The following is a 12,897-nucleotide window of genomic DNA, read 5'->3' as shown; positions in this document are numbered from 1 at the left end:
CATTAAGTGCCAGCCTCTGGTGCTGCTATATTACCAAATGTTATTTCAGGTCCCAGATTTTCTTTAAAAGTTGACTTTTTTTTTTACAAAATATCAATGATGGGCAGTTATGGTTGGTGGTGGACTTGTCCATTGATTTGGAAAAAAGATAAAATTCTGAAAGTGCCCCTGAAAAGTGGCAGGCTCCTGAAACAAAGAATGATGAAAGCCCAACAGACTTTTAGCTTCCAAGGAGTTCAGACCCTGATTTGATACCAAGAGGGAGAAGAGGACTCTGGGCTACCTTTTGGGATGCTATGGCTGACGGCTATAAAATCGCTGAAAGATAAGCTTCTAATCCACAGGGTAGAAATAGAAAGAGATTCTTGGAGTGGGGGTGGGGGTGGGGGCTGAATTGGCCAGGTGACATGCAGTTAATCCTTTTCTCTCACAGAACTGAAGATGGTGAGTAAGAAGCAAGAAAGCAAAGCACACCGAAGAAGGGCTAGTAGCCAGCAGAAGGTTTCTAAGCTTCCCGCATATATGTTCAAGCTAGGCCTGCTCTGCTCATGGCCCTCTCACCTCACAGAAGTGGATCTGCTTTGGATGCTCTGGGTTCAGCTCAGTCACCACCCCGTGGCTTTCTTCACACTTCACAGAGACGTTCATGGTGTGGCCAATGGCTTTGACATTCAGACAGAGTGGCTGGCTTTTCTTCTTGACATCACAGATGAGGTTAAAATTCACTTCTCCTTCCAGGGTTGGTGTGAAGTAGATGTGAACAGGGAATCTGGTGAGAAAACACATTTGCTGGGTTTAGTTGGCTCTCTGGGCCTGGGATCTGGCTGCATGTCAGAGTCCAGGCAGTGGTTGGGCTGATTTCTGGGCTTCTGCCTTGGCTGCACATGATGTGCCTCCTGTTGGTTCTTTAGTCTTTGGTTGTTTTATGCTGTTTTAATGTTAGCAACCCAAGTAGGGTGAGATAAGCAGCCATATAAATTTGGATGAATGAATAAATTAAATTAATTAAATTAATAAGTAAATGCCAAATCTTTGAAATGCTGGTCTCTGGTTCCTGAGCAACTTCCAGTAAAAAAAATGGACTTATCCAGATTGTTGATAGCAGGGTGGCTGTTTATCTCTGTACAAAGTCAGAATTCAAGAAATGAAAGAACAAGCATTTCATTTAAGGATGTGCACAATAGTTACATCCAAGGACCCTAAAAAAGAAAACAGGAAGGCCTCAGCAAAAAAAAACCCTGTAAAACATTTTTTAAAAAAGAAATAGAGTTAGTCCTCAGCTTACAACCACAATTGAGCCCCAAATTTTTGTTGCTAAGCGAGACATTTTTTTAAGTGAATTTTGCCCCATTTTATGATCTTTCTTGTCACAGTTATTAAGTGAATCATTGCAAATGTTAAATTAGTAACACAGTTGTTAAGTGAAACTGGCTTCCCCTTTGACTTTGCTAGTCCTAAGGTTGCAAAAGGGGATCACAACATCTTGGCACACTGCAACCACCATAAATATGAGTCAGTTGCCAAGTGTCTGAATTGTGATCATGTGACCATGGGGATGCCACAACAGTCATAATGTGCTGTGTGCTATGTTCCTTCTTGCTTCAAATACTCTACTATCATCCCAGTGCCAAAGAAGCCCATCATCAAGGAATGGTGACTGACTACTGAATGACTACAGACTAGGGGTGGGTTCTACTTACCTTGCAACAGGAGCAGTGGTAAGATTCAGCCAGTTTGCACCACTTCGGGAGAACCGGTTGTTAACTTTCTGAGCAGTTTGGTGAACTGGTTGTTGGAAGAATCATTAGGGCAGAGAACCGGTTGTTAAATTATTTGAATCCCACCACTGAACAGGAGTGCGCGCATGCGCAGAAGCCCCTTGATGAGGTCAGGTGGGTGGGCAAAGCCTCCCACCAGTTTTACTACTGGTTGTATAGAACCGGACAGAACCGGGAGCAACCCACCACTGCTACAGACCAGTTGTTCTAACATCTGTAGTCATGAAAACCTTTGAAAGGCTGGTGTTGTCCCACTTGAAAACCATCACGGATCCACTGTTAGACCCCCTGCAATTTGCATACTGAGCAAATAGATCAACAGATAATGCTGTTAATACGGCTCTGCACTACATCCTACAACATCTTGAATCTCCAAAGATCTATGCAAGGGTCCTGTTTGTAGACTTTAGTTCAGCATTCAATACCATCATTCCAGACATAAGCTAAACCAGCTAGCGGTACCTGAACACACTTGTAAATGGATCATAAGCTTCCTAACAAACAGAAAGCAGCAAGTGAAGTTAAGCAGAATCACATCGGATACCTATACAATTAACACCCCCCACCCCAAGGATGTGTGCTCTCTCCACTTCTCTTCTCTCTATATACCAATGACTGCATCTCAAATGACCTGTTAAACTGAAGTTCGCAGATGATACAACAGTGATTGGTCTCATTCGAGACAACAATGAATCCACATACAGACAGGAGGTTGAACAACTAGCCTCATGGTATGACCAGAACAATCTGGAACTGAATACACTCAAAACCATAGACATGGTGGTAGACTTTAGGAGAAACCCTCCCATGCTGCCACCTCTTAAATACTAGACAACACAATATCAACAGTAGAGACCTTCACATTTCTAGGTTCTATCAAGACCTAAAATGGACACCTAACATCAAAAACATCATTAAAAAAGGACAACAAAGAATGTTCTTTCTGCGCCAATTCAGAAAGCTCAAATTGCCCAAGGAGCTGCTGATCCAGTTCTACAGAAAAATTATTGAGTCTGTCATTTGCACCTCTATAACTGTCTGGTTTGGTTCTGCAACCCAACAAGAAAAACACAGACTTCAGAGGATAATTAGAACTGCAGAAAAAACAATGGCTACCAACCTGCCTTCCATTGAGGACCTGTATACTGCACGAATCAAGAAGAGGGCCGTGAAAATATTTGCAGATCCCTCGCATCCTGGACATAAACTGTTTCAACCCCTACCCTCAAAACGACGCTATAGAGCACTGCACACCAGAACAACTAGACACAAGGACAATTTTTTCCGAAGGCCATCACAAATAAACAAATAATTCCCTCAACACTGTCAAACTATTTACTGAATCTGCACTACATCCTACAACATCTTGAATCTCCAAAGATCTATGCAAGGGTCCTCTTTGTAGACTTTAGTTCAGCATTCAATACCATCATTCCAGACATAAGCTAAACCAGCTAGCGGTACCTGAACACACTTGTAAATGGATCATAAGCTTCCTAACAAACAGGAAGCAGCAGGTGAAGCTAAGCAGAATCACATCAGATACCTGTACAATTAGCACAGGGGCCCCACAAGGCTGTGTGCTCTCTCCACTTCTCTCTATATACCAATGACTGCATCTCAAACGATCCATCTGTTAAACTACTGAAGTTCGCAGATGACACAACAGTGAGCAGTCTCATTCAAGACAATGATGAATCCACATACAGACGGGAGGTTGAACAACTAGCCTCATGGTGCGACCAGAACAATCTGGAACTGAACACACTCAAAACCGTAGAAATGGTGGTGGACTTTAGGAGAAACCCTCCCATACTACCACCTCTTACAATACTAGACAAAACAGTAGAAACCTTCAAATTTCTAGGTTCTACCATATCTCAAGACCTAAAATGGACACCTAACATCAAAAACATCATTAAAAAAGGACAACAAAGAATGTTCTTTCTGCGCCAATTCAGAAAGCTCAAACTGCCCAAGGAGCTACTGATCCAGTTCTACAGAGGCATTATTGAGTCTGTCATCTGCACTTCTATAACTGTCTGGTTTGGTTCTGCAACCCAACAAGAAAGACACAGACTTCAGAGGATAATTAGAACTGCAGAAAAAATAATTGCTACCAATCTGCCTTCCATTGAGGACCTGTATACAGCACGAATCAAGAAGAGGGCCATGAAAATATTTACAGATCCCTCACATCCTGGACACAAACTGTTTCAACTCCTTCCCTCAAAGCGACGCTATAGAGCACTGCACACCACAATAACTAGACACAAGGACAATTTTTTCCCGAAGGCCATCACAAATAAACAAATAATTCCCTCAATACTGTCAAACGACTTATTAAGTCTGCACTACTATTAATCTTCTCATCATTCCTATCACCCATCTCCTCCCACTTATGTCTGTATGACTGTAACCTTGTTGCTGGTATCCTCACAATTTATATTGATTGTTTCCTAATATGATTGGATTGCTTATTTGTTCCCTATGACTATCATTAAGTGTTGAACTTTATGATTCTTGACGAATGTATCTTTTCTTTTATGTACACTGAGATCATATGCACCAAGACAAATTCCTTGTGTGTCCAATCACACTTGGCCAATAAAGAATAAAGAATTTTATTCTATAAGTGTGAAAAACAGCCATGTCACTTTTTTCAATGTTGTTGCAACTTCGAACAGTCACTAAATGAACTGTTGTAAGCCGAGGACTACCTGTATTTCTATTTTTGTACATTTAGTTAATTTTTATGGCCACCAATTTGCAAACTGCAATTCTGGGAGGCTATATCAGGTTAAGAGACCAAAAAATAACCAAACCAGAAATAAAAACAGCAGTGATACATTTGAGCCCACCCCCACCCCAGTCAGTCTCCTAAACCATCTTCTTCCCATCCATCCATCCATCGTCCAAGTCAGACTGGGCATTCTACAGCCCCTTCGGCCACATCCGACCGTTTGGCTGCTCCTTCCCACAGTGCCCAGCCCACCTGAAGTCAATCAGAAATGAGAAATCCAATGTAAATAAATGTGCCACAGGAGGCAGGAGAAGAAGCCGAGTTGGGTCCAACTCTGTGCAGTTGCTGGGCGTTCCTTCAGTCAGTTGGTGGCTGAGGGAGAGGGAGGAGAGGAAGTACTTTTCTGCACCTCTCCCCTGGAGCAGCCTGAGGAGTTGAGGTGGTGGAATTTAAGGACATCAAACCAAGTTACATTGCTTCGGCCCTCCACAACATTCCCAGTTTATCCCGCATTCCCTTGTTCATCCCTGCTATAAGCCACACAAACATCTATTAAAAGGTAAAGGTTCCCCTCGCACATACGTGCTAGTCGTTGCCGACTCTAGGGGGTGGTGCTCATCTCTATTTCAAAGCCGAAGAGCCAGCGCTGTCCAAAGACGTCTCCGTGGTCATGTGGCCGGCATGACTCAACGCCAAATGTGCACAGAACGCTGTTACCTTCCCACCAAAGGTGGTCCCTATTTTTTCTACTTACATTTTTACGTGCTTTCGAAACTGCTAGGTTGGCAGAAGCTGGGACAAGTAACGGGAGCTCACCCTGTTACACGGCAGCACTAGGGATTTGAACCGCTGAGCTGCCGACCTTTCAATCGACAAGCTCAACGTCCTAGCCCCTGAGCCACCACGTCTATTAAGCATCTATTAAACATCTATTAAGTCACCTCAAAGCCATATCTAGCCTCATCCTGGGGTACCACTTGCCCCCTTTGGCACCCAGTTCCCTCTCTCCTTCACCTGGAATGAGGCGGCACCACCCCTTCCATGGGCTGCACGCTCAGGCTGTTGATCCGCCCCTCTGAAAAACAGGAAGCGTCTCGGAAAGCAAAAGTGTAGGCTTTGTTCTCATCATTACGGATATCAATGCACTCGCGAGCTTCATGTCCTGGAAAGAGAAAGGCCTTTGCAGTGTGGAATTCATGGAATTTAGGAATTTATCCCTTCACTCGAGATAAAATGGCTTGGCAAAAACTTGTGAAACAGATCTTAGCGTGGCTTGGTGGGTGTGGCAGGGGAAGGATACTGCAAAATCCCCATTCCCACCTCCCTCTGGGGCCAGCCAGAGGTGGTATTTGTCGGTTCTCCAAACTACTCAAAATTTCCGCTATTGGTTCTCCAGAACCTGTCAGAACCTGCTGAATAACACCCCTGGCCTGGGGGACAGTGCGGGTTGTGGGATGCAGGGAAGAGACGCCTTCTGGATTTAACTCGCTCAGATGCAAACCCAACCTAATGGCCCTATTTCTCCATTTTGCATTAAATGTACCTAATTTACAATTAGCTCTTTATGAAATAATAGTCATAGAAAAACTCTGGATCAGTGGTGGTTTGCCCCCAGTCTGGTCCGGTCTGGTTCTATAGAACTGGCAGTAAAACTGGTGGGAGGCTCCGCCCACCTGCCACAACATCATCACCGGTGATCTGCACATGTGCAGAAGCTTCTGCGCGACTGCTCCCGGTAGTAAAGGTAAATAGAACCCACACCTATTCTGGATGCTGTACCTGATCAGAATATCTCAATTAGTAAGATAATTCAATCAGCAGCCCTTGACATAGTAATAATATTGTTATATTGAAATAAAAGAGCTTCAAGTGCTTTCATGAGTGATACAATGAGTTCAAAGACAGCATCCACAAACCACATAAAACTGCTGTGGTTCTCTAAAGAGCTCTCTGACAAATTGAGAAATGAAAAGGACAATTTTTTTAAAAAACAGGAAAATTGGCCTATAAACAAAAACCGTGTTTCAAATCTATAAAGCCCAATCTATAAAGCCCAAATCTATAAAGCACAAAGGTCTCCAACCTTGGTCCCTTTAAGACTTGTGGACTTCAATTCCCAGAGTCCCTCAGCCAGCAAAGCTGGCTGAGGAACTCTGGGAGTTGAAGTCCACAAGTCTTAAAGGGACCAAGGTTGGAGACCCCTGCTGTAAAGAATGCTAAGATCCTGGAGGTCCTACAAAAAGCCAAATGGAGCTTTTCTGCAAGTATCCGAATCCATTTGGTCCCATCAGGGAGCAACCTCCCCTGAAGTCCTGAACTCATCGCCCATTAAAGGGAGGGAGGAAGGGAGGAAGGGAGGGGGGGAATGGGAAGCATAAGTGGGGCTCCTCTTCCAGGTGCCCTGATTTAATATCTGCATTGCATTTTTCTTTCTGTGGACTTGAAACAGCTGAAGTTTTAAGTCAGCTGCATCAGCTGAAATTTTTACTTATCCCGTGAGATCTGCTTTTTGATCACAATGATTATATGTAGTCCTTGACTTGCAACCACAATTGAGCCCAACATTTCTGTTGTTAAGTGAGACATTTGTTAAGTGAGTTTTGGCCCATTTTATGACATTTCTTTCCCCGTTGTTAAGGGAATCACTGCTTCCCCAATTGACTTTGCTTGTCAGAAGGTTGCAAAAAGTAATTGCGTGACCCCAGGACACTGCAATGGTCATAAGTATGAACCAGTTGCCAAGCATCTGAATTTTGATCACATGAGCATGAAGATGTTGCAAATGTCATAACTGTGAAAAATGGTCATTTTTTTCAGTGCTGTTGTAACTTTGAATGGTCACTAAATGAATTGTTGTAAGTCAATTTTGTTGTAAGTTTAGCAGAGCTGATGGAAGACTGCCTCACATGCAGTGCAAGCAGGACCCCCGGACCCCTAAGCACCCGAGTCCTCTGGGGCTGTTCTTACCAATCAGAAGCGACTGGAGGTTCAGGTGGACTTTCTCAAAAGAGACAGCCGGGTCAGTGGTGTGACCCACCAGGAGGAAAGGGACCGTGATGTTGTGTTCGCAAATGGTGAAGTTCCAGAAGGATTCAGTAACATCCAGATGTTTGGGAATGAATTCGAATATGATCTAGAGAGGAAAAGACAGGTCAGGGTGGTTATCACTGTGTAGGATAATGGAACAATAGGGATCCCGAATTTCCAAAGCCTTTAAAAGTATGCTAGAATTACAAAACAGCATTTAACTGTTGGATCTTTAAAGACTAAATAAGACTTAAAATATTAGTATATTAAAGACTTGGATTGAGTCTTTCACTGCTGTGGGAAGGACCACAGAGAGCTTTCTAACCAGCTGAGAAGCCTTCTGTCCTCATCTCCAAACTGCTAGAAATGAGAGTAAGGTAGGAGTAAATATTCCAACGTTCAGTATCTGCTCTCTCCCACCCCCGCCCCCACCCATGGAGAAGGAGAGCCACAACACCCTGGGGGAAAGAAAGGGAAGAAAGCCCTACGATGGGCTGAACCAGAAGAGAAGCCCAGCAGCTTGGAATTTGCTTCAAGTCTCCACCGGCTGCTCCCAGGCAGAAGGGGTTCAGAGCAGCTGTGGTGGAGGGCAGAGTAGCTGAGCCTGCTGGGCTTGAGCCCCCATCTTCTGCACACGCACCTCTATCTTCTTCTCTGGCCGGAGGAGTCCCCGCTCAGTGAAACAGATGAAGGCCGGGGGAGTCTTCCTCTCCTCCTGCTGCTCACACCTCCACTGGAAAGAGTAGGCGGCATTGGTGGGGTTCAGGATGGCAAAGCTCCTGCCGTGAAGAGAAGGGGATCATAAGGACCACCAACCAGATGTTTCCCTTCCATCAGTTGAAGCAGCAGGCATTTAATGTATTCGAAACAAATCTTTACATAGAGGAAAGTGTTACAAAACTATGCTTTACTGAGAGATTCAGTTCTGATAGTTGAGGCTGAAACTCCCTGCCTTTTTTGGCTGGACTGGCACAACATAATGGACTGGGTACCTGAGCTCCCTGGACACACACCTATCGAACTCTTGTTATGAGATGCCCACCACAGAAAGGACGTAAGAAACAAAATGCTGAGGAATTACAGGCATTGGATAAGGAAAAGGAAAGGAAATCTGGCTAAAATCTCTTGTCTTCGGCCTCCCTTTCTTCCTTCCATCACATACATCCAGGACTTTGTGCTCTGCGTTTTGTTCTTTCTCTCCGTCTGTCTTACATATGTGATTCTGGGTAGCTCACAAAGTTAATACACTCACACACACAAAAGCAAACACTAACCAAAACCATACAATAAAAGCCATTACAAACATTAAAAGAAATGAAAAACTATTTAAACATAACAGCCATAATCTGAGAAAGTGCAATCCAGCCTGCTAAAGATGTAATCACTTCGCAGGATCCATGCCACCACAACCTCAGGCAAGATGGTAAAGCCAAGAAGGGAAGGTAGAAATATTCTTTAAATAAGTCAGATGGCTGAAAGCAACATCATGGCATTGCAATGCCAGCCTTACCCCTTTTCCAGGCGCATCACACTATTAGTCACACACACACACATACATGCCAATGGAGCAGAGTTTGCCATGCAATGCTGGCACCTGGCGTTTGCCATTCAGAAGAGAGCAGATGCAGATGCATCTCCCCTTTCTCTTGGGGAGACCCTCTTCACCCCATTCAAACCTCTTCCTCTAAGCTCCTCCACTCTTCCTTCATGTATTTGCTTGCAACTGGATCCCCATTGATCCTCTCTACCACAAGTAATTTCACTTTTGAAATCAGCCCATATTATGGGTCTCTTGTTTTACAGAACTAGTCTGGATTGTCCATTTCCTCAGTGTGTATGTTTCTCGTGATCTACCCAATTCCTACTTCCAGATAACACAGGCAGAAGAGCCTCCACTCTGACTTCCTTTAACAAACCAAACCTAGAAGACACCACAGGAGTTGGTGATTGGAATTTGTACCACTGTCTCTCTACCAGCACTTGACATCGCAACATGTCTCCCTCCTTACTAAACTATATATATAAAAGCTGCGAGTCCCTTGGACTGCAAGGCAAACAAACAGTCCTAGAGGAGATCAACCCTGACTGCTCTTTAGAAGGCCAGATCCTGAAGATGAAAGGCCACCTAATGAGAAGGAAGGACTCACTGGAGAAGAGCATAATGCTCAGAAAGATTGAGGGCAAAAGAAGAAGGGGACGACAGAGAACGAGGTGGCTGGATGGAGTCACTGAAACAGTAGGCGTGAGCTTAAATGGACTCCAGAGGATGGCAGAGGATAGGAAAGCCTGGAGGAACGTTGTCTATGGGGTCATGATGGGTCGGACACGACTTTGCAACTATCAACTACCTCTTCCAAAAAAATGGATACCCATGCAACTTGATCGCTTAACTAACACAAACTGTGAAAAGGATAACACTGCCATATATCAAAAACATCTCAGAAACCACCAATCGACTGTTACAACCAAGTGGTATCACCACATCACGCAACTAAACTGCTCCAAAATACCCTAAGTAAATCTAAAGACCCAAAAGAAAAAAAAACCAGGGATAACCTACAACATATAGTGCATCTATGAAACACCAGCTAGCACTCAGAAGACATGATAATGTCTTGACCATAGTTCAAAGGCCTTAATTTAACCCTCCAAAGCACTTACAACCATTGCAAAATTTGCACACATATACAACCCCACACATACCCACACACACAGTCACTTGATTGCTACTTGAGCATTTGGCAATTACTTTGCAGTTTTGACCAGTTGCCAAGTGCCCCTCGACCAATGCAATTGCCATCTGCAATCTCCCTGGGGGCTTCCCCAGAAAGTCAGTGGTTTCCCCCTGGGTTTTAGCAGAGAGGATTGGGCCCGGGCTTCCCCCAACCCCCTGAGGCACCCCACACGTTCATTACTTTACCACACAGCCTCTAGTGCCAGAAGGACTGGGATTACAGTCATTGAGTGAAGCAGTCATATGATATCTCACTTCACTGTGCTCAACAACCAAGATTCCAGTCCCAATTGTGGTAGTGAGTCAAGGACTATCTCTACATCTATCCACAAATATCTTAAACCAGGGTAGCCATATAAATCAAAAATAAGTAAATAATAAAACACGTATTAAGGGCAGAAATTAAATCAGCTTATCATAACACACTATTATTTTATAAAATAACAATGAGAGACCCATAAGCTATATTGAAATAACCGCCTAAAATTTTACTTGAGTAAATCCCTAAAAACTGTTTCATATTTAAAGGGAAAGGTGTGGACCAGCACATGAACAATCCAGCTGGGCAGGGCCAGTGTAGGAAGGAGAGTCTAGAAGAGTCTCTCAAGGGCGGATGGCAAGGGGGGGAAAGTTCTACCCCCAGGATTGAAAGGAGGGAACCACACCACCTTCAGGGTGCTCTCCAGGTTAGACCGGGGCCAGAGCCAAATATGGCTCTGCTGGATGAAGATGATGACGCTTCCAAATGATCAAAGAATGTTTCTCGGTTGGCTTGAAGCTCACCTGCTGTTCTTGACATGGATTCCCACAGAGGTGAATTCAATTACTTTTGTTTGAGGGTCCAGACTCATCCCTCCTGGTCCTCGCAAGTCCGAATTGCGCCTGTTTGCAGTGATGTAATCAGAGTCTTCCAGCTCGAAGTGGCAATATGGCAGGAGGCTCTTCCCTTTCACAGCAACAACGGGCCCCTCCTCATCTAGCTTCAGATTAGGCATACTGTAAAGAAACAAGCCCGTATGAGGAATGAATGCAAAACAAGGGTTGAAGGATGTTCCAAGGCCCATGTAGGTGCTTGCTTTGCATTGAAACTCTCTTCGCCTGTCCCTTCATCACCAGGTGCCCAGAGAGAGGTGGAAGAGCAGGAGGCATGAACAGAGGTCGTGTCTGCTTAAAATAACATTCTCAAATATTTTTCTAGTTGAGCCATCTGGTTTGAAGGTTTGGTGAGCCTGAATTTTCTCAATTTTCAGTCAAACATTGTGCGACTTGGTCACTAGCAAGAGAAGAAAGAAAGTGATAGGAGAGCTCAGACATTTGAGATGCGAATGCAAAATTACTGGCTTGAGAGGCTGCTATGACATGAAAAGCCAAAGCCAAAACTGACATCTACTGTAGTTCAAACATCAAGATGGTACAGTTTTAATATCAGCAAATTTACAGAGGACACCAAGATGGGGGGAAATTGAGAACACTTTGGAAGATAGACTCAAGATTCAGAAGGATCATTACCGACTTAATCACTGAACCATATCCAGCAAGATGCAGTTCAGGGATGAGAAAAGTCAGGTGCTGCACTTAGGCAGGAAAAAACAAATGGATAGGTACAGAATGGACAGTACCTGGTTCAACAATATTAACTGTGAGGGGGGGTCTAGGAGTTTGAGTGGATCACCACTTAAGTATGAGCCAGCAGTATGCTGCAGTTGCCAAAACAGCCAATGCAGTCCTAAATTACATCAACAGACAGATAGCATCAAAATCATGAGGATAGAACTGTTTTATACTGCACTGGTGGCCCCACCCTTGGAATACTGCATCCAATTCTGGCCACCACACCACACAATGATGTTGAAGCCTTAGAACGTGTGCAGAGAAGAGCAACCAAGATGATTAGGGGACTATGATGAACGGTTGCAGGAACTGAGCATGGCTAGTCTAGTGAAGAGAAGGACCAGGACATGATAGCAGTATTCCAATATTTGAGGTCAAGCTATTTTCCAAAGCACCTGAAGGCCAGACAAAGAATAATGGATCAAGGAGAGATTCAACCTGAAAATAAGGAGAAAATTTCTGACAGTGAGAACAGTCAACCAATGGAACGGAAGTTGCCTTCAGAAGTTGTGGGAGCTTTGTCACTGGAAGCTCTCAAGAAGAGACTGGACTGCCATCTGTCAGAAATGGTGTATGGTCTCCTGCTGGCTGGGGGAGAGGTTGGATTAGCTGACCTACAAGGTCCCTTCCACTGGTGAAATGCTAGTGTTTCGGACTGGTTCAGCCGAACTGGTAGCGACGGCGGTGCATGATTCGGAGAACCGGTAGTGGTGCAGCATGAGGCTCCGCCCATCTGCCCAGATATCATTACTTCCTGGTTTTAACCAGGAAGTAACCTGTTTTTTGAGCCTCTGTGCATGTGCAGGTTTTGCGCATGTGCAGAGGGTCCAAGCGCGTGTGAAACCCGCTCTCCCAGGTGCTTGCCTGCCTTCGCAAGCTGGCCATGGGGGCCACCAGGAAGCCCGTGTGGAAGGCAGGCAAGCAAGCATGTCAGGGCCACCCGGCCGCGTTGAAGGGAGGGATCAGCCTACTCCCTTCCCAGCGGCCCTGCCATGCTTGCCTGC

The 12,897-nt window shown here is 44.6% G+C and overlaps 1 protein-coding gene across 1 annotated transcript in view; it reads right to left on the bottom strand.

Moving 5' to 3' along the window:
• Positions 1-12,897, bottom strand: part of LOC131184418 (hydrocephalus-inducing protein homolog) — a 64,068-nt gene that overhangs the window by 28,613 nt on the left and 22,558 nt on the right. Inside the window, exons 18-22 of the mRNA XM_058155651.1 lie at positions 11,066-11,278; positions 8,189-8,327; positions 7,489-7,654; positions 5,536-5,683; positions 562-769 (exon numbers count right to left, since the gene is read on the bottom strand). Coding sequence (XP_058011634.1) covers positions 562-769; positions 5,536-5,683; positions 7,489-7,654; positions 8,189-8,327; positions 11,066-11,278 — 874 coding nt within the window. The remainder of the gene's footprint in view (positions 1-561; positions 770-5,535; positions 5,684-7,488; positions 7,655-8,188; positions 8,328-11,065; positions 11,279-12,897) is intronic.

The sequence above is a fragment of the Ahaetulla prasina genome, chromosome 12, assembly GCF_028640845.1.
Source record: "Ahaetulla prasina isolate Xishuangbanna chromosome 12, ASM2864084v1, whole genome shotgun sequence".
Taxonomy (NCBI): Eukaryota; Metazoa; Chordata; class Lepidosauria; order Squamata; family Colubridae; genus Ahaetulla; species Ahaetulla prasina.
This window is presented reverse-complemented; position numbering and strand designations above follow the sequence as displayed.